The 20,962-nt window shown below is 41.3% G+C and overlaps 1 protein-coding gene across 6 annotated transcripts; it reads right to left on the bottom strand.

Annotated features, from left to right (window-relative positions):
• Window positions 1-1,092: 1,092 nt before the first annotated feature.
• tmcc1b (transmembrane and coiled-coil domain family 1b) lies at window positions 1,093-20,132 on the bottom strand. 6 transcript variants are annotated; one of them, XM_050038390.1, is made up of 8 exons: window positions 19,220-20,132; window positions 14,144-14,316; window positions 11,013-11,056; window positions 9,424-10,201; window positions 5,243-5,662; window positions 2,778-3,262; window positions 2,550-2,685; window positions 1,093-2,468 (listed from the first exon to the last, which is right to left on the bottom strand). In XM_050038390.1, exons 4-8 carry the CDS (start codon window positions 10,024-10,026, stop codon window positions 2,154-2,156), a joined length of 1,959 nt encoding a protein of 652 aa, XP_049894347.1. In that variant the 5' UTR covers window positions 10,027-10,201; window positions 11,013-11,056; window positions 14,144-14,316; window positions 19,220-20,132; the 3' UTR covers window positions 1,093-2,153. The 6 variants fall into 6 exon arrangements, with proteins under 6 accessions (XP_049894347.1, XP_049894349.1, XP_049894343.1 ...); XM_050038392.1 differs by having other exon boundaries at window positions 5,243-5,665; window positions 9,424-9,689; window positions 19,220-20,128; XM_050038386.1 differs by having other exon boundaries at window positions 5,243-5,665; window positions 19,220-20,125.
• Window positions 20,133-20,962: the final 830 nt, after the last annotated feature.

Here is a 20,962-nt window from a genome sequence, read left to right as displayed (position 1 = left end):
GCAAGACTTCACCCACCTCCAAAATGCATGGAGAAGGAATTAGTCTTTATAATGTCCTGTGCACCTCTCGTCAGCCCACACAGGTGATTTTAATAACTGTGCCTGATTAGACCTCTTCTCAGGACTGTGTGGGCCACACACTGTACTTACCTGACACGGCCCTGGCTCTCCTGTTGGCTCTATTGCACCTGTTAGCAAAACAGTTGCTGATTTACACATCCAGCATATTCTTCTGCACCTGCACACTGGGCCCTCATCGACTAAGCCTTCACAGCCTACTTCAGCACACATCTTAGGTCCTTTAAGTGGCCCACCGAGCAATTCCAGTGAGCCAACACAATACTATGACCTCATCTAAATGTAACACAGCCATCATTAGTGTTATCAAATACACCCGTGCTTTCCCTCTGGAGGACAATGTATTAGCTACTAGGGTCAGAAACTTCCAGAATTTATGCCTGTGATACTCTCATGACCTATTAAAGGTACAGTGTGTAGGATTTAGTGGCATCTAGCATTGAGGTTGTAGAACTAAAACTTCCCCCCTATGCCAACTGTGAAGAACTAGGGTAGCCAATGTGAACGGCCCTATCTAGAGCCAGTGTTTGGTTCGTCCATTGTGGGCTATTGTAGAAACAGCATGGCAGACTCAGTGGAAGGGAACCCGCTTAGGCCCCCAGGAAGTTTTCGTACGCCAAACAGTGGAATTACAACTCCTGAGCATGTGATGTGATACCACCGGGCCCAAAAATAATTTTTCCCATATACTTACATTGGGAAAGAGACGCCTGTAAATCAGTCGATGCACTTTTTGAGCATCACAACCCCCGCGAAAGGATTCATTGCACTATCAGAATTTAATGCATTCGGACCGATAACAATTGGAAAGTCTAGAAGAGTCGTAAATTAAATAACTTTATCTCCATTCATGTTAGTAGAGCTAAAGCCTCTGGTGTGCTTGCTCTGTGGGCCCAATGATGCAGAAGAAGCGTCGATCATCTGGGTAAGTTCCACAGAAACTGAGCTTTTTTGGCTTGTGTAGTGTAATGTGTGATGTACAATTTAACAACCTCATGACATTTAAGACAATACAAGTTAGACTTTCAGTTTCACCTTTTAAAACAGCAAATTTATTTGTCTTTAAAAAATAAAAAATCAACTAAAAAGTATTACTATTTCATTGTCACTAATAGAAACAGTACGGAAGCACTGAGTCTGTGAGCACTTTAACCGCTCTTCAAGTATGTTAATTCAGTTCATAGATTATTCTTCTGCAGTGGAAAAGCCACCAGGATAGTAGGATCCAGTTGGCCCAGAGGGCAGGGTCGCAACTCCAAACTTCAATGTTCCTAGTAATATCCTGGTTGTGGCAGAACCAGTGTTACCGACTTCACACGTCCATAAGAAACGAGTCAAGAACCCACTACCATTTGATCCAGTGACAAGTCTGATTCCAGAGCAATGTAGCTGATGTGCAAGCACCCCGTTCTTCAGAGTGTAGTGAGGAGGAAGAGGAAGAGTTGGTCACACAAGCTGAAAGTTTAAAAGATTGAAAAACAGCGGACTGAAAAAACCAGAGTGGCGAGAGCAGAAGAGAGAGAGCTTACAAAAAGAGGCCGTGAGCAGCTAAATCAGCAGAACACTGTCAGCTCATTACAGTTAAAATTAAATAAAAAGCCATCAATCAGCTGTATTAAAAATAGCAGTGACGTCAAAACAATACCACTTGAATCAGCTCAAAAGTAACAAAACTCTGAATTACAATTTCTTCTGTGGGGAAATAATGCAAAGTTCTCCACATGTAAACAAATTCACTCAGAAGAGAGAAATCAAGTGTGCAGTTCTCTCAGCCCCTCCTTCAAATACGCCCCGTTCACCCTTACATGATGTGCTTGTGCCACAATTGCACCAATGATAGCAGGTCAGGCCTTTCCTCCACTTATTCTCCATTTGATGCATCTCAAAACACATTTCAGAAAGTGATAAAGTGACAAACCTCTGATGCAACCCTCCTGAGTGTTTTGAGAAGCTGCTGAAGAGGAAGAAAAAGGACTATTGAGATTCAACTCCCTGTATGGGTCAGTGTCCTCCCTTTACACATCAGCCCCAAACCCTCTGTCCCTTCATCATTTAAATAAGACTCCCCAGGCTGGTCATCTCGGGTGCAGGAGAAAGCGATGCAGATACTCCGACATGGCATCCCAGTGCCTCCAGAGGATAGCGAGGAGGATTACGAGGAGCAGCGTAGAAAGCGTGCGGCTGCGTGTTTTCATTAAGGGGACGACACAGTTAGCCACTGTGGACACAAACACCAAAAGGACTGCCATAACAGCTAGCAGTACATTGATTAATTTTCCAAGTAGAGTCCGTGCTGTGGCGTTCTCCAAACCCTCAAGCTGCACCACCTGCTGTTGCTGCTGCTGCAGCTCCATCTTGGAGATACGTGTCTGACATGCCTCCAGTGCCTCCTACAGATCGGACACAAGACTGTCAGTGAAACAGCTCTGACAACAAAGCTGAAACATGATGTTAATTTCGGTGAAGCTTACCTGAATGTCCCTCGCTCTTTCGTAAGACTGGTAAGCTATCTTCTCCTCCATGCTGGCTAGTTCCTGTTTCAAGTTCAGAATTTCATTCTGGTGCAGTTCTGTCAAGTCATTGAGCTGTTCTTCTAAACGTTCACACCTGCAGGGTAACAACAACAGTATATCACAAACAGTTTTCTTTCCACCCATACAGACCTACTACACTACAGTGTATAGGATATGATATCATACCTGTATCGTTCCTCTTGCAGGGCTTCCATGATCAACGTGTAATCCCGCTGATAGTGGGCCTTTAAGTTCTCAAAGGACTCCTCCAGTCGACCTTGGTTTTCCCGGAGCTCTTGGATCTCATGGAGTATCGCGTCAAAGCCCGAGGCCTGGACATGATCAAGGGTGTTGCCCTTGGAGCTAGGGGGGCCTCCAGGGGCTCCAGTCGTGCTGTTGGCTCCCGCAGAGCCGGAAGTAGCACTAGAACAGTCATCATCGCTGCCATACTTTGGGCTGGACTGCAATTGTCCCGTCCCGAGGGCCCTCGTCGCCCCAGGACCGACACCTTCATCTCCCTGGGTTTCATCCAAGGAGTCTTTCAGGGCTGCAATGTTATCAGCACTGCCGAACTTGTTGCGGATGAGGGAGGCGATCTCTCTCGGCTTAGACACCACAGCTCCAGCAGCAGAATGAGTGGCTTGAGAGAAACTGGAGAGGCCCCCTGTCACCTGTAATGAACGAGTCAAGGTCAGTACTCTACTTTATGAAAACAAGTTTAACCACGGTCACATTGATGATAAAAGTATTAATCACAGAGCCTGACAAATGTTAGCAGTCGTCATTAAACAGCCTTAAACACACAGGGACAATATGAGCTGTCATACCTTAAAGCATTACATGACCCTGCCGTTTTAGTGCAAAACAATCCACAGCTTTTATAAAATCCAGGGCTCTGAGCAGGCCTCTGGAGCTAACAGCATATTCTGCACTGTGGGGTTCCTTTCTTGAGATAATGAATACTTTCCACCCACTACTTTTGCGTCGTTTAAGACGCAAAAACAACTTAACATGGTAATCTTGTTATAAACTCAGCCATTCCCTTTTCCTACCCTGCACATTACTCCCATTTCACTAATAGTGACACTCGGAAACCCGTCTATAGGGCCGTCCCTGACTTCTGTCAGCTCCACTGCACAGAGGTGGTAACACAGTAAAACCTGACTTCTGTCAAGACTACCTCAGCCTCTTTTACTAAAATCAGTGTTACTCAATAGAAGAAACATTCATCAATTCAATTTCTGTAACCGATTATCCTGTTGGGGGTCGCAAGGGAGCTGGAACCTATCCCAGTTGACATTGGGCGAGAGGCGGGGTACACCCTGGACAGGTCACCAGAGTATCACAGGGCTGACACATAGAGACAGACAACCATTCACACTCACATTCACACCTACAGACAATTTAGAGTCACCAATTAACCTGCATGTCTTTGGACTGTGGGAGGAAGCTGGAGCACCCGGGGAAAACCCACGCTGACACGAGGAGAACATGCAAACTCCAAGGCATTGAGCACCATAAACTAATTGCTATTTATTTCCTGCATGAACAAAACTAGCCTTAACTGGAACAACTGAGGAACTCGTTCAGATTTCTGTTTTTAAGTGGGACAGACTGCTATTTCCCAGATCTTTGTCACAGCAGACATTTTGACTCTGTTCCCCTTACATGTGCCAGTAAACACGCAGCATACTGGCACACATAAATGGAATGCAGCCATTATTCATTTGATTTGTTACACCTGTGTTTGTCAGTTGAAGTGTTTATCCAAACAACAGTATATTCTTTATTAAGATCTCTGCTCTCTTGGTCCCTTTTCATTTATTTAATCAACACATTTAAGTAAAATATTTTATACCTTTCTGGAAAAAGGATTTTTAACATGTAATGTTTTGCCCATAAATCATGTAAAACCATAGAAATAGTGCAAGTAGAACACACATTCCCATTCAAATCAACATAGCAGAGCATATCCACTAATGCCTAACCTTGAACTGCTGCCACTGGGTGGTGGTCTTCTACAGGTCATTGCTGCCTTTTAAGTGATCAAAGGTAATGACATATTAGCACAATGAACAGATGTATTTATAATTGGTTATGAAAGACTATAGCTGTCCATCTCAGTTTCAACTTAATGGCCCTTTCTTGTCCACTAACAATATAGCTAATCCACAACAGTTTGAAATGTTTTAAGAGTTACATTAATTTAAAAAATATGTTCACCAATGCTTACCTGGTAGATTAGTTTACAGAGAGGCTATTGACTAGAGAAGCTTTTCAAGTCTGTGAGTTTGACCAGTAGCTCTTTAACACACCCGGACACACAGATGTTGATAACTCTGACTGGTATTACAGGCCCAGGCTACATGATGAGCATCAACAAGAGACAGACAAAAGGAAAACATCGGCTTAGTGTGTACAGTCGGCCAAAATTGAGCTAGTGTGTTTGACACACCTTACGGCCCCACTGACGTGTGTTGTCACTACAACAACTAACAGCAATCACCATTTTCTTTACACCGGTCAAATGACCATGGCAAACAGTTCAATTTCCGTTCTACTCTCATTCTATTTCTTAACATAAAACTCTTTAAATATTCCAGTTGGTTTACGCAACAAAATAACATTGAAGGCACCAGGAAATTACGCACCTTGGCTCCGACATCTTTCAGCCCCTGGTGCATGTCTCGGAAAACATCTTTGGGCTGGCGGGGAATGCCGTTGTGCTCCACCTCTCGAAGCTTCCGGTGATAATGCTCCAGCTTCCTCTGCAGTTGCTGGATAGTCTGAGCCGACTTTTGGTTCTTCTTCTCGAACACCTGTTTGATGCGTGCACTCTGCTGTTTGTCTGCGTTATTGGCGAGTTTCAGGTATTCTGCCACGTTGTCGTCACGTGCGGTTTGTTCAATTTTTATTTGTTCTGTGAGTTTGAGGATCTTCTGTTGTAGCTGGGCTATGGCCTGCTTCGTTCGCTGGGGGTCTGGGGTGCTGTCAACTACATCATAGCCATCTGCGCCGTAGGGGAGGGCGTTGGGTGACACAGCGGGGCCTGATCCATCATAACGATCTAGCTGCTGGAAAAATGCGGAGAAAAGCTTTTGATCATTTCAAGTTTAATAAAACATAACATTAAAATCCATTTTTGTCATGATATAACCTAATCAAGCATTCCTGTGCAAGCACTGGGTGATGTAATGCTGACAGCACTTAGTTCCAGTACTTAATTTGGTGTTTATGATATTGTTTCTCTCTAGTGCTACAAGTTGTAGAACTCAAACAGTATCTGATGTGAACACAGCTTAAAATCTGTTAAAATACAGTGTTGTAATGCCTTGTATATGAGAGTAATTTCTGGAAGCCTGCAATGATCTTACACTTAAGATATATTGAATTTATCACTACACATTTATAACAGCAGATGGCGCCTTTGAAACATAAGTTCCCTTTTGACGGTCACTTCACAGCTCCAGTTTAAGGAGTCATATGTGGAGAGCTGCAGTGAATGTTGTGGGAAACGAGCTGAAAAATAGGCGAAGTTAACTGAGCATTGTGAAGGACTTATGACATTGATTTAAATTTTACCCCTTAGGGAGTAGTTAAGTTAAAAAGCCCAGTGCAAGTGACTCAAAGCCAGAAACAGTCATCAGAGCTGTGAGTCTCAAACAGCGGCAGCAAGAGAGACAGAGCAAGAGAGGTAAACATTACATCTTGGCGATTAAAACAAACTTAATTGGCCACATCATAAGAGCTGTCAGCCCCTACTGGAAACACGCCAGCTGTTGAGTCCTTGTGCTCTGAAGAACTAGATGTAAATTATGTCTAAACCAGTGTAATTGTAGACCATAAAGCCAGAACAGTGTTATATTGTCTGACAACATACAGTACTAGAAGATGTCAAAATTTTGCATGGACAGGGGGGATTAGACAGAGCTGCTAACGAATAACTTTCCAGTCCCTTTTCAAAGAGGTTTGGTCAAACAGCAACATTTACTAATAAATGACCCATTTGATTCTATGCATTTTTATTAAACTGCACAGATCTAGCACTAATACAAACACTTATGCACGACAACAGGTTCTTGGATAATTCCTTCATAATCTGGATTTGTTAAAAGGACTACCAAGTAGGGCTGGGTATCACCACTGATAACCTGCATCAATTCGATTTCAATTCCACTGGAGATTTTTCAGTTACAATACCGATTTTTGCGAGTATGTGAAAGAGATTCTCAGAGACCTAACAGTGTAACATTTACAAGGAGTTATTTTTTAAAAAGAATAAATTCACAACAGGAACAAAACTGAATATTTTATAACTAAATGTTGTTTCTAGAGCAGCTACAGTAACATTAAAACAGCAAAGTCACAATGTAAACCTAATGTCTCACTGGAAACAAAATAAAAATGTCAATAAAATAAATCATATTCCTGACATCACAATACTGAGTGAAGTTTAGAAAGAATAGTTGTTGTTTCAGCTTGTTAGTAACAAATTGCTATAAGCTGTAAAACCCTCTGAGCTTGTTTATAACATAATATTAGTGGCGCTGGATGACAGACTACGGACAGAACAGATTGAAATATCACTTTTCTACATGTTTACATGTGGCTGATCAGCTGTATTGATAAAAGTATTGGCTTTTTCCTTTGCGAGGTTTTATTGTACTCACAGTAACAAGCGTAGTTGTCGGCAGCTCAAGTTCTCTCTGTCTCCACTGCATCTTTACTCCATGTTTGTGTGTGTCTGTGTGTGTGTGCGTAAAAGTGGCACAGCAGCCAAGACGCACAGACAGCAGTACACGCTGCAGCCCGATAATAAATTACACCTAAATGTAACTAACAGTTACAGATAAAAGAGCTGGTAACGTCGGAGCTTCTCAATACTGCGGTCCTTCTTAACTAAAAGCGTATATTAAAAGATCGATCTCAGATTTTACGAATCGATATCAGGTCATTCCAGTGAAGATCGATTTATTCGGATGAAGCAATTATTTTAACTCAGCCCTACTACCAAGTACGACTTGCTTTCCACAAATGATAAATGAACCTTAGCTGTCGACTACAAGTAACAGGTCTTAATTTTCTTATGATAAACAGGATCACAAGGGGTCAAAAGTTTCCCACTTGCTTATGACATCTGTTGATGAACTTGATCCCAGCCTCAACTGACTTGCCAGAGCTGCGAACCCGTGCAGCACGACTCCCTCGTTTCATGATGTCTACTTTCTCCCAATTTGTCATTCCAGAGATTCTCCTGTCGTACTGCTGGCGTCTAACCCCCTTCTTCAATGACCCGATAGTGTGTAAAGATGTTTATTCGTCTGCTCTAATTACTGTGCCAGGCTTTATACATTATTGTACATTTTTAAATGAAGCTAGAATAAAATAAAGCAGTTTCATGTGTATTTTTTTTTGTCTTTTAATCTGTTGTGTCATAAGCATTTAAACCCCTACAGCGTTTTTTTGTTTGTTTTGTTTTGTTTTGTTTTTCAGTAATAACACTGAAGACCATTCCTGGTTTCTCTCAACATTTAATGTTAAAAAAAAACAACAACTCATCCCACAAGTTTGAGTTTGTTTGGCCCTGCGAGCCTTCTCTGACCTGAAGTACACTCAGAGAGAGCAAAAGGCTAAATTTAGAAAGGCTTAGAGCACATAGTGACCAACCACTCAAAGGCAATGGCTGACCTTCCACCGCTGACAGCTCATCTCTCCATTCACCGGTTCATCCGGGCACATCTAAACCATTAACAGCCTTTTAACACGTTTTGCACAATCCACTTAGTTTTGACATTGTTGCACAGATATCAGTGTATGACTCAATTTTATCTTGTATTTTTACAGCTGGGTTGCAAACAAATACAATGCATGTGTTTCCTCATGAGTGCACAGTGTCTCTTTGTGTTACGATTTGCATCTGAAGGTTTTGTGTCCTGAAGCCAACTTTTCTATGAATAAAACATTTTAGGACTGAATTCAGTAAAATAATGCCAGGTTTTGTTATGCGAGTTGTAATACGCAACATATGAATTTTATTTATTTTTTTCAAAAAAACAAAATTATCTGTATATGAACAGGGATATAATAATATTGGTGGAACACTGAATAATGCATTCATGTTTTAAGAGCAAAAAAGAAACGATAAAAATCAGGGATTCTGTCAATGCTATCATTTATATTTTTATTTCTTTTATTGGGACAAACAGGTTCTGAGTTTTAGAAATACAGTTGTCATCATGCTTTGGGGATGCAAGCAGGAAATAAGTTGCCATGGAGCCCGTGTGTTAATTGCTGGCAACATGTTGTGTGCTTATTTTTGCCTATATTTGTTTACAGTTTCGAAAATTAGCATCTTGGAAAGCGATACTGCATTAATTATTAGCAGTTCCTGAGTCTGTGGACAGACAACAATTACTGGATCACTTCTGATACTGAAGAAAATATCTAAACATGATGAATACATTGAAGTTATAAGACGCAGCTGTTTTCTATGATTTCTAAGCAAGTGTTTATAAGTGACAGACCATCAGAGATATAAAGTGCAAGTCCAACTGATTCTAGGAGTGTGTGTCATGTCTGTGTGTTCAGATCTAAGTTATGACTCGCAGAAGGAGTGTGAGAAGAGAGCCAAGTGATTTATTTATTTATTTCTCTGCCATGTGCCCCCACACACTGGCACTCTGGGCAACTGCCTATGTAACCTACATCACAAACCTCCCAGTGCCTCGCTTGTATCAAGACTGGAATTTCTTCCTTCTGTGTAAAGAGCGTACTGTTGCATGACCATTGTTTACTTCTCACCTGGAACATGTGACAGGAGTGAAACACTCACCTTGTCAGGCTCCTCAGTTGAGTGGTAGCCAGACGTCAGCAGCATGTCAGCAAGAGCTGGGCTGCTGGGTGTATCTGTGGTCGAGGAGGAGCGTGGGCGGCCAGCCTGCAGCAGGGCTTCATGGGTGCTGCGCCGGTGGATCTGTGGGCTACCTTTCTGGGGAGGATCCCCAGTGCCCCCCACCTTGCTGCGGCGGCTCTGCAGGCTGGTGCCTCGCTTCATCATTGGTGGAGCACCCCGGATCTGCTGCAGAACACGGCTCAGAGCTGCGGGAGGGGCGGAAGCGGCAGGGTTGTCAGAATCCAAAGGGAGGGCCGAGGAGGCGGGAGCGTCCCCTACTTCTGACCCTACATCAGTGGGTTCGGAGGGAGGGGCACCTGTGCAGGACGAGACGGAGTCATGTGGGGAAACGGAGGAGCGTCGGCGCTGTGGCTGGAAGAACTGCTTCAGGCCATGGCCCAACGCTCCCATGTTCTCCAGGGCATTATGGGTGATTTTGGACAAGCCATGCTCAGACTCCGACGCCCTCCTGCCGACCTCCGGCTCCGCTCGGCCTCCTGTGTCCGGCTCCTCTGGACTCTGCTCGCTACTACCCTGATCCATCAGAGACCTCCAGTTTCACAGTGAGGTTCTACCTGGGGGTGCAGGGGACTAGCTACGCCCCGTCGACACCCCCCCTCTGAGCGACTGGTTGAAAGCCGGGAAGCAGAGGGGACGGCGCTCAGTTGGGCCTTTTGAGTGGACATGCATCTGTGGCTTGGCTCAATGTCATGCTTGTCTACCACAAAAGGAAAATAAAATGGAAATTATGACATGCACCTGCGAGTGATGAACATAAAAAGCAGCAGAATATAAAACAACACCAAGCAACATAGACTGGGTTGACACAGACATGACCACTGTTTTGCAGTTTCTTGTTCATTTAGTCAAAAAAAATCATCTTTTTGCAAACAATTAATAATTTAAAAAAGCTATATTTACTCTCTGCTGAATGAAAACAGTAGGCATCCATTTTGGCTTAACAGCATGTGGCATGTCTGACAGTGCCAACCCAGTAATGCAAAAAACACAAAGTCTACAAAATAAACAGGCTTTGAGAACAGTTTCTGAAATGTCGATGTTTGTTATATTGCACATGTTGAGGGTCGATGCCTTCGGCTGTTTGTGAAATCACTTTCCTTTGTTCATTTCTGGGCATTCAAGTCTGACTGTGCAAAAGCCCTCATGATAGTTGAATAATTACATTTCAGAAAGTATTCATTTTGGAAATTAATAATCAACATAATTGAGACTGTTTGGATGATGCTAACAAAGAGACTACAGAGTGTGAAAAATGTAAATGAAATTCTAAACAGGCAGTGATTTTTATCTAATTCTCGACTGATTAAGGTGTGCAGCGATCCACGGCCGTCTCCTCTTTGCATCTCATTTTATAACAAGGCTAAAATCCTGTGATGTAAAGGACCATTCCCAGACTCTGGCTCTCAGATGACAGATTATATAAAAGTCTTTTGGTTTACCAACATGTAATGAGACAGTGAGAAAGAAAGCAAGAGAGGAGGTGAGATAGAGTGTGACAGAAAGCTTACCATCAGCCCAGCTTCTCCTCTACTGACTCACAACTCAGGATCGGCTACATGAACAGAAATAGAAACAAAAAAACCTAAATAATATGCTCCATACAACAGAGAACGAAAAGCTTTCAGAAATAGGCACGCTGTAGCATCACACAGAAATAAACAGACCTGAGCACAAACCTTCAACTCAGTAGTAACTGGTAATAATGGATCTGTTAAGAGAAGCTACACTTAAAAGCTTCAAACATGCTGACTTTAAGAAATTGTCAATGACCTAATGGACCTTTGTTTAAAATCTTACGAGCCAGCAGTAAGTTGATGCATCATGAGCCTTGTTATGTGAAAATGGCAGCTATTATGCATTACAGCATACATGGCATGACAACATTAACATGACAGCAGCTCTAGACTCTGCACAGCTCATGTGTAGCACGTACCGAGGTGGGGAGGGTTAGAGATGTTAGTCTGAGAGAGAGACATCCTGCCCTCCTTTTCTCCTGAGCCAACAAGCCAACAAATGTGCACCATATCTTTACATATCTATTTCACATTTTTGATCACATCAGTTTTAGAATTTTTTGAAGTACCTGTATGAATTTGACATCATCTGCTCCAAGGCCAAAATGTTCTAAAACTTAAAAATGGCAGACCAGGCATGGGACGATGTGAAAATTTAATGTTGTCATTATCCAGGCCAAAATACTTCCGATTCATGCTATTATCCCAATTATCACCAAAATATGCTTAAAATTCAAGTGGCACTAAAACGTACTGGAATCACTTATCCTTAAAAGATAGACTATGCAGGATTGTCAGTTACTGTCTATAAACACGCGCGCCAAAAATATGCAAGTAAAAGTCAACCTCCAATTTACTCGTTTGGTGTTTTGCCTTGCTGTATTTGCGTTTTGTTTGTTTTTTTTAGCGCTGGATGCCTGCTGTTTACAGTCTCGCACCTGGTAGCTACTTTTTTTTAATAAAGCCCTGACCTCACCTGAGCACTGTGGAGGTACACGCCCATAAACGTCTCAAACACAGAAAATAAGAGGGCAGAGTCTCTGCAGAAAAATACGCTGCCACACACTGAGAGTGGGTATGAGTCTATACATTTGTTTTTTCAGAAAAAGCCTTTTTGTACCTTTAACATTTCATTAAAAAAACAAATATTTTTATTGCATCACAGACAGGACACATCTTAAAAATCCATCTTAAAAAGCCAGGCTTTTCAACTACTTGAAATACGCCAATGCTTGATTATGATCTTTTGTTTTTGAGGTTGGGACATTTGCAGCATGTTTTTGCAATCTCATATAGTTGTTGGTTGTTTGGGTGCTTCTAGACTCGATATTCAAGATTATCCCAATAATGGAATTCACCAGGACTAATTTACTGTGAGTGTTTTTCATCACCATCCACAATAAAATCGTGGAATTGGAAGTGGAAATTCAGTACTTCAGTTATGAAGCATTCCCATTTCTAAAACCAGAAACATACACAGCTCAGCCAGTTCTGCGATGCCTCTGCATGCTTGAATCACATATTGTTAAATTAAACCTAAAATACACCCATTACTAACAGTACAACTTACGCTTTTTAAAAAGACCAGAATACAAATCATTTCTCAGTGGTTACAGTTTAAGACATACCCTCCATTAGTCTTTGCAGGAACAGACAGGCTGTTTTACAACAGAGAACTATGTTTCTCTAAAGGTAATACCCAAAGCCTGAAGTGATGCGTCTGCCTATGTAGTATGTGGATTTTTTTGCAGACAAATGGAAAAACGATTCCACGAGTCAGCAGAGCTACAAAGTATCACTTAACAAGCCAGAAGCACAATCTAGCACCAAAACCCTATGAAATGCTCCATTAGTGATACGCAATGACTCATTACTGCTGGTCCTGCTGTTAGGTCTGCAGTGTTGGATAAGAAAGCACTCTGTTAAAGGGTAGGTGGTAGTGAATAGTACAGTAATGAAAGAGTGCCCTCTTACCAAGTCTCGCTTATCAACATGCTGCTTGAACAAAAGGCTTGATATTTAATTTGTATTACTGTCCACTTACTGCCGTTGCTACTTTCACTCATTACTCAGAACAAATAAAAATAGATCATTCGCATCAAGCATCACTCGCTCTGTAAGGGTTAATACTTTCACAGACTACTGGTAACTCTAAACTGCATACACTCAAACATAGGTTAACACAAGCAAACCATATGTTACACAATATGTGTTGACCCAGACTTGTCGACACTCTTGAGCGCAGGTTTGAGCATGTCACGGCTGCTGCTTTGTAACTTACATATGTCAGGTATAGGTGCACATCTTACTGGCTCTTTGATATAAATGTCATAATACACTATATAGACTATATAACTATGTAGCAAACTGATTCAACACTAAGCTTCATCAACGGATGCCTTCAATCGGAAATACGGTTACTCTTCAACCACGTTTCCTCGTCCTGTATCACTGATCACAGACAGAGACACAGCCATTCAGTGACTCAGTGCGACGCCTTTGCAGTAAGCTTTATAAGCTCATAACTCAAGACAAGATATAGGAAGAGACAGTCCACACAGACATGGAACTATATCTCTCATCTACAATGAAAATACAATGACGTCCGACTCCTCTAGGCTAAGGGCAAAGTGTTCTCTTCGAAGTGGGTCAGCCAACATTCGCCTATCACTCTCTGTACATGCAGTGGTCCAAGGTCACACCATCTACAGAGAGTTGTGCATGTCTAGCAACATTTAAGCTTTTACTTGTATTAAAGAAACATTTCTGCAAAATGACAGCCGGTCCAAATTTTGATCTGGAGGAGTGTGTCCTCTTGGGTCACTGCTACAGCATAGGCCTACATGCACCTATCACCAAGGATTCACGTTCATTAGTTTTAGATTGTGCTTAGAATAAGAGTCAATTATTTATGTTTATATTGAATATTCTCTCCATATTTCTCTTCTCTTTCTATTACTGGTCACATTTAGTCAGAGGACCTTGTATACTGAAACCTAGAGCAAACAGTGCCTTCTTTCAGCAGGTAACTACATTTTTTAATGCATAGAAACATGTGAGAGAAAACCTGTTTGGACTAATATTCCTCTTTTAAAAAGCGAGAGCCCAAGTGCAAATAAACTCACCTTCAGATGTGACCATCGGCAGATGATGAGTGGATCTATTAACAGAGGAAAAGGCGTATTCCAAGCGATTTTCAGGGCCGTTTCCTCCGGGTGATTCTTACAAATGGAAAACTGGTGGGATAGCTGTCAAACTTTAGTCAGCTGTTTCCATGGACATTTAGAAAAATCACATGCTGCAAAGAAAAACAACAGAACAGAGGCAAGATAGCATAAGAACCTGTTTGTTAAGAAGAGAACTCTGACATTTCAAAGTGACAACTACAGACACACAAGTCATGTCGCCATTAAGTAAAATATCACTGGACTGATCTGATCATCTTGTACACAAGTCTCTATAATAATTGTTGTTTTTATGGTGTTAAAAGTAGCCCATTGAAATGCAGAGGCTATATGTGATCATTATGACTATTAACCTATCAACCTCAGTATTAATCTATCATTTCACATGACAATTATGATGGGGCAGAATTCTAATATAAGGCAACCATCACTTCAGTTCATCACTGTGTATAAATCAGTTGCCCAGACTTGATTGCTGGGCCTGTGACCCTTCAAACTACACAGATTCAAAATATAAATCAACAGCAGAAAGCCGAGGAAAGCAGAGACACAGAGCAATAGATTTCACTCATCTGTCAGATATTTAGATGGTCAGGGTTTCAGGGAAATTGTTACCAATGACTTTGTACTGCTTTATGATACATAAGGGATTAAATAATAATCATATTATAGACTAGAAATATCATAAATTGCATGCAGTCAATGAAAGCTATTTGTAATATAAGACAAATGTATTTAGCCTCTCTGACTAATAAAAATCACCATCAACCACGCAATGTTTACTCTGTTAGACGAATAAACCTTCTTAGTGCAAAAAAACAGCACATAAAATCAAAATGTCTCCAAATTAACAAAATTGGAACGTTTCTATGAGACGCTGTGATGTTGATTCAACATATAAACCGATCAGCTCTTAGATCAGAGAAGAAGTTTTGCAGTCAGTGGAGAGCAAATGGCACCAAAACCTGCAGCCTTCTTGATCTCACGGGGTCATGGTTGGCTACATGTGTATTGTGTAACAGCAAATTGTGATGGAGTGGGACAGAAATGTAACCGGCATGCATTATCAGCCGAATTCAGCAGCACCAAACAGCAAACAGGTGTTAGTCATAAGCTAGTGAACACAGTAAAATTATTATTTATTATTATTATTACTACAGAAATACTTAATAATAATAATAATCACCTTAACAACTTTATAAAGCGTTAATAGTTCCAAAGGACAAAAAATAAATGCAGGTTTACAGTGAAACCCCCACAAGGTAGCCTTTGTGTGAGATTAGGTTAAGAACAAAATCCATTTCCACAATCTGACCCAGGGTCTGACCACCCCTTGTTTATGCAACGTGGTGCTAAACTGAATGAACCAGACTGTTCCTGTAATGCAGCCCATTTCAAGATCTGATATTAGAGGCTAATAACATTTGAAAAGATCACTCCACCCAAACAGACAATTTTACAGGAAGCTCATACAAGTCTGTGCCTTCATAACTTAAATAGCAAAACAAGAAAGCACGTGTTCTAATTTCGTGCAGCTCAGGCCTCCGAGGCCTTTCAGCTTAATTAAATGTGTAATGTTAATTAATAGTGCCGAACAGCACCCTGGGAATATCTGCAGGACATGAACCATTTGCCTCTCTTACAGAAGCACAGCTAAGTTCAAATAATTCAACGTGACCATACAACATTAACAAATGGTATATGCAATAATGTGTTAACACAAGCATCAATGTCTGCGTCAATACGCGGATAGTCATACGTGCATTCAGATGAGGTCATCACTACCCATCCGTTTGTAACATCCACTGTCGTAACAATAAAGTTTCCTTTACTTCAGACTATTACGTGAAACACAAAGTTTATGAAAACACACTAACGTTAGAGAGCTCACTGTTACCATACAGCCGTTGGGTTAGTTAATTCAATTACTCAATAGGTTACAGGTGCATTCGGTGTCATTACATGTTGGGTAACAGTAGTACACGCGTCCGCTTAAAAATTAAAAAGCAGATAGAGTGATAAAGTGAATAATGTCCACACAAACCGGGCTGTGTTCATGAGTAACGTTAATAACTTACTGCAAATAGTCTGAGCCCAACGGTTTAACGTTAGCTAGAGATAAGAAGAGGATGGAATTAGCAGCTCGCTAGCCATCGTCCGCAGGCCTGCGCTTTAAAACACTTAACTGTAGGATGTTATTTATGAAAACCGACATGTAGATAATAGTTTACTGTCGGGTGGTGCTGACCGTTGTGGTAGATAAAGTCAGGATGTATCGTTGACCCCGTTTTGATGGCTTGTCTGCTCCTCTTGTGGTTAGCAGTGCCAGCTAACGTGGTGCACCGGGGGGTGTTCGTTTTACAGCACAGTGCACACCGGTGCTGCTGTGCGGGGCGAGGTCATAGTGTTACGTTACTTAATGTGCAAATACATTAGGCTCTGTTGTATACTGAATAGTTTGTATGTTTCACAGCTGCCAGATTGCAGTGTATAACAACTACATTTATCACAACCAGAGCATTTAATTTTTAAATTATTACAGCAGTTTGTGTTGTTTTTATGTTTGTTTTTCCCAAAATGGATAGATAACAGGTTTACAAATCATGCATGCTGCTAGGCTAAGGAGCAAAGGGCAGACCTGCATCTGATTACCACAAGATATTATCTCTCATCAGAGCTATAGCTGCTAATAAACAGACTGTGCTCACATGTTTTAATATTTAACTCAACCAGCTCAACCTCTATATTACTGATTAAATCCACAAATCACATGGTGGCCACAGTGTAATGTGAAGCTTCACAGTACAATCCAGTCAGTTACTGTGGTATATCTGTTTTATCATGAAATACTCCTAAATCAGGATTTTAGTTGTTTTACAATCGTCACATAGCCATAGATGTCATTACAGTTTAGAGATACAGTTTGAACCCCTATTAATAGTGAATTACTCATTATGTATAAAGAACTACATACACATGTCACAATACATTTTTTATATATCCTCCTGAGACCCTGCGTCCTCATATGAAGACATCACATTTTGCGTTTACTTGACCTTATACTTCATTCTACTTAACTTAGACCTGTTGTCCTCATTCGTGGACACTTTTTTTTGTCTCATCTAGTGGTAGTAAGAGCACAATACACTAATCTGTGTAAAAACAAGATGGCAGCCATCTCTGCCAAGTCAGTCTGCAGCTGATCCAGACACAAAAGTAGTCAAGGTTCAAAACCTGATCACATTTTATGGCTGAAACTTATTTATGATTAGTAATATTTGTAGTTTGATATGGCAACAAATTAGACCAATTTCAGCAACAGTAACAAGATAAGATGCTGTTAATTAGGAAGTACTCGTTTGAGGACATCAGGACTTTATTATCGTCTCATTTGAGGACATTGGGACTTAATTATCATTGACAATGTTTAGTTTTTTATACTTATCGGAACCTACTAATTACTGATAGCTAGGAGAAATTAAAAATACATACCAAACAAACGTTCAGGGCTCAGGAGGACATACTTAAATGTACATATCTGTAAGAGGTAGACACGTCCAAGAGGTTTCATATTCTCCTGAGACCCGAACTTTTGTTTGGTATACATTTTTTATTTCTCCTAGCTATTTGGGATCAGCAGGACCTGATAAGTATAAAAAACTAAACATTGTCAATGATACTAAAGTCCCACTGTCCTCAAATGAGACAACAAAAAAGTCCCAATGTCTTCAAACGAGTACCTCCACTTTTGTGTCAGGTTCAGCTGCAGACTGACTTGGCAGAGATGGCTGCCATCTTGTTTTTACATATCTGCATCCATTGTGCAGATGATCCTTCCACATGTTCACCAATGGTAACCTTGTAACAACTCCTATTTCCTCTAGACAGTCAAGTGTGATCATCTTCTCAACACTCTGCCCTGGCCACTAGATGGGACAAAAGTGTCCATGAACGAGGACAACAGGTCTAAGATACACAGAATGAAGTATAAGGTCAAGTAAACCTGAAATGTGATGTCCTCATATGAGGACACAGGGTCTCAGGAGGACATATAGTTCGTACCTGTATGTTTTTACTTCATATGCAGCCTACCTATGTGTCATTTATCAAAATCCAATATAAATGCATAGATTACATTTCTGTATGGGACAATTCAAACCTCCACATATTGAATATTATAACAAAATACCAACGGTCATACCCACATGTCACACTGATAAAGATATTACTCCAAATATGGAATTAACCATGTAATAATGACATTTAATTATAGAAATGAAGGAGGATCCTATCCAGCTGACAACAGCACCACAAAGCGGCCCTCACAGGTGTGAAAAGCTCAAACACACCCGGTGACAGTAGATTGGAGGTATTGGATAGCCATCTGTCACACACTCCCACCAGGCTTTCTTAATCACACCTTGGAGTCTTGTGTTTCACGGTGGCGTATTTAAGTCCTTCAGTTCCCAGAGAATAGGTATGCATTAGCTTACAGTCCCCTCTTTGCACAGGTCATATATATAAGCCAGTGTTTAACTGAGGACAAATTACATTTAAATAGGCAGTAAAAACATTCATTTAATGTAACATGTCGTTGTGTGACCGCTGTAAAACACATCACTGGATCCGGCCTGGGTGTTGTCTCCAAAGTTCAACCTTCACAACGCATAAGCATTAATTCGCTCTCCGTAATCACTCATATGTAACTACACTTAACATCGCCCGTCCAGACGGTGCTGGGTGGCAAAACAGGCGCTTACTCGCCGCCTGGCCACTCAGCCTGTCAGTTAGCAGGCTGGCTCGACTGTAGCTGAAAAACACCGCCTGAGCTCCAGCCATGGTTAGTTAGCTACAGGCGAGCAGGGCGAGCAGGGCAGCCCGCCAGGCGGCCAGCGACAATCGGATAAACAACGGTAATCAACCGTAACCCCCGCGCAGCTCGGATAACAGCATATGGAAACACATTTCATTCATACACCGCTTCGCAAAATGTGTGTTTTGCTGGCTTCAACTTACATGGGCGCTGAGAGGATTGTGTTGATGACCGTTCATTTCTCCCGATGGTGGAACACTCCCACGGTGACGTCAAATAGCGTGCTCGACGTCAGAACAGCTGAGTACCAGACAGATAACCAGCCCATATGATCCATGCAGGTTACACGAGATTATAGTCATTTTACACATGTATGGGTTTAGATGTGAAGGTGAAAGTGTCCTCAAGAATGTAGCTGGGGAAATATATTTGGTGTTTTACTGGTCTTTTTTTAGACTAAATATAATTAAAAATGTGACTGTTTGAAGACCATAGTCAGCAGGTTAATTGCCCATCAGAATATTATTTCAGACAATGCAAGGCTTAGAAGCATGCTATATATGTCTGGGGAAATATATTTGGTATTTTACTGATTCAAGTATTTTAGACTAAATATAGTTAAAGTTTGACTGGCTCAGAATATTATTTCAGGTAATGTAAAGCTTAGAAGCATGTAGGGTTGAAACGATAAGGTGACTGATGGATGAACAGAAAAAAAAAACATAGTTCTTTCAGCCTCCTCAGTGTGAGCATTTGTTAGGTTTCTTAGCCTTTCATAATAGTAAATGGACATCTTTAGGTTTTGCACTGGTGGTCAGACAAAACTAGCATTTTGAGGACATCACATTGGGCTCTGGGGAATTATGATTGTCCTTTCTACACTATTTTCTGACATTTTGTATAGAGCAGTCGATTAATAAAGAAAATAATCAGTAGATTAATTGATCAGAAAACAAGTGTTAATTGCAGCCCTATACACAACCTTCATGCTTGAGAAATAAAATGTACAGAAAAAAAATAATGCAAATAAATTTTTTAAAAACAATATATAAATTATTATAAATTAAGGTGGGCACTGACTCATGACCAGTGTTTCTAGAATCTAGCTACAGCCCTGAATATCTAACCATCAATACATAAAAAAAAATTAAAAAAAAAAAAAAAAAAAAAACAATCAGACAGTCATTGTGCAGCTAACCTTGCATTTTATTTTTCCCCTCAGAAAATTTACATATTGAATCCCTCTTGCTAAATGCAAAGCAAGAAACTCTTAGACAGTCTATTCCAGCTTTGTGGGTCTATTCTGTGAGGTTAACCTAAATGTATGAAGGAGAGTCTGATTCTCCTTCTCCAGTCAGCAGAACCTTTACCAGTTTCTTGCAACTGATTTTGGCCTTTGATGTGAAGGGAAAGGATAAAATGGAGGCATGGCGTGGTACACAGGCTGATGTTCACGCTGATCAGATGGAGCTGGGTTTGCGGGAGGTGTAGTTGGAGGATCAGGAAATACTGGAATGGGAGCCTTCTGAGGAACATAATATGCTGGCATATATGGGTGTGGGTAATAAAATTGCTTTTGAGCTGCAGGCTTTAAAGTCGTAGCTGCGCTGGTCGGTGAGGTGGTGACAGGAGCGGCAGTTTGAGTATTCTGTCTTTGAGAGGGATACTTAGGAGGAGGATACAGCACGGGGATCTGATAGGTCTGAGGATACACATATGGGTTGGGCTGCTGGAAGACAGGTTTGGGATCCTGAGGAGTTTGACCTTGTGGAGGCAGCGGGACTTTTGGGAATGGCAGGAAAGGATAATGAGAGGGCTTTAGATACTGTGGCTGCTGGGGAACATGAGGCTTCCCATCATGCTTTGTGGTGGGGGCAGGTGTGGTTACCAAAGCTTCTGTTGTAGTGGCGGGAGGAGGAGGAGGGGTTGCTGGATGGAAAATTCCA

This window comes from Epinephelus moara, chromosome 24 (genome assembly GCF_006386435.1).
Source record: "Epinephelus moara isolate mb chromosome 24, YSFRI_EMoa_1.0, whole genome shotgun sequence".
Classification (NCBI taxonomy): domain Eukaryota; kingdom Metazoa; phylum Chordata; class Actinopteri; order Perciformes; family Serranidae; genus Epinephelus; species Epinephelus moara.
This window is presented reverse-complemented; position numbering and strand designations above follow the sequence as displayed.

What these genes read in the sequence shown, in the direction of transcription:
- tmcc1b (XM_050038386.1), bottom strand. Translation starts at nt 10,026, where the DNA reads ATGGATCAGGGTAGTAGCGAGCAGAGTCCAGAGGAGCCGGACACAGGA. An exon ending in TGAAAGATGTCGGAGCCAAG is followed by an intron (nt 3,263 to 5,242) that starts GTGCGTAATTTC and finishes CGTTCATTACAG; the next exon opens with GTGACAGGGGGCCTCTCCAG. An exon ending in AAAGAGCGAGGGACATTCAG is followed by an intron (nt 2,469 to 2,549) that starts GTAAGCTTCACC and finishes TCCGATCTGTAG; the next exon opens with GAGGCACTGGAGGCATGTCA.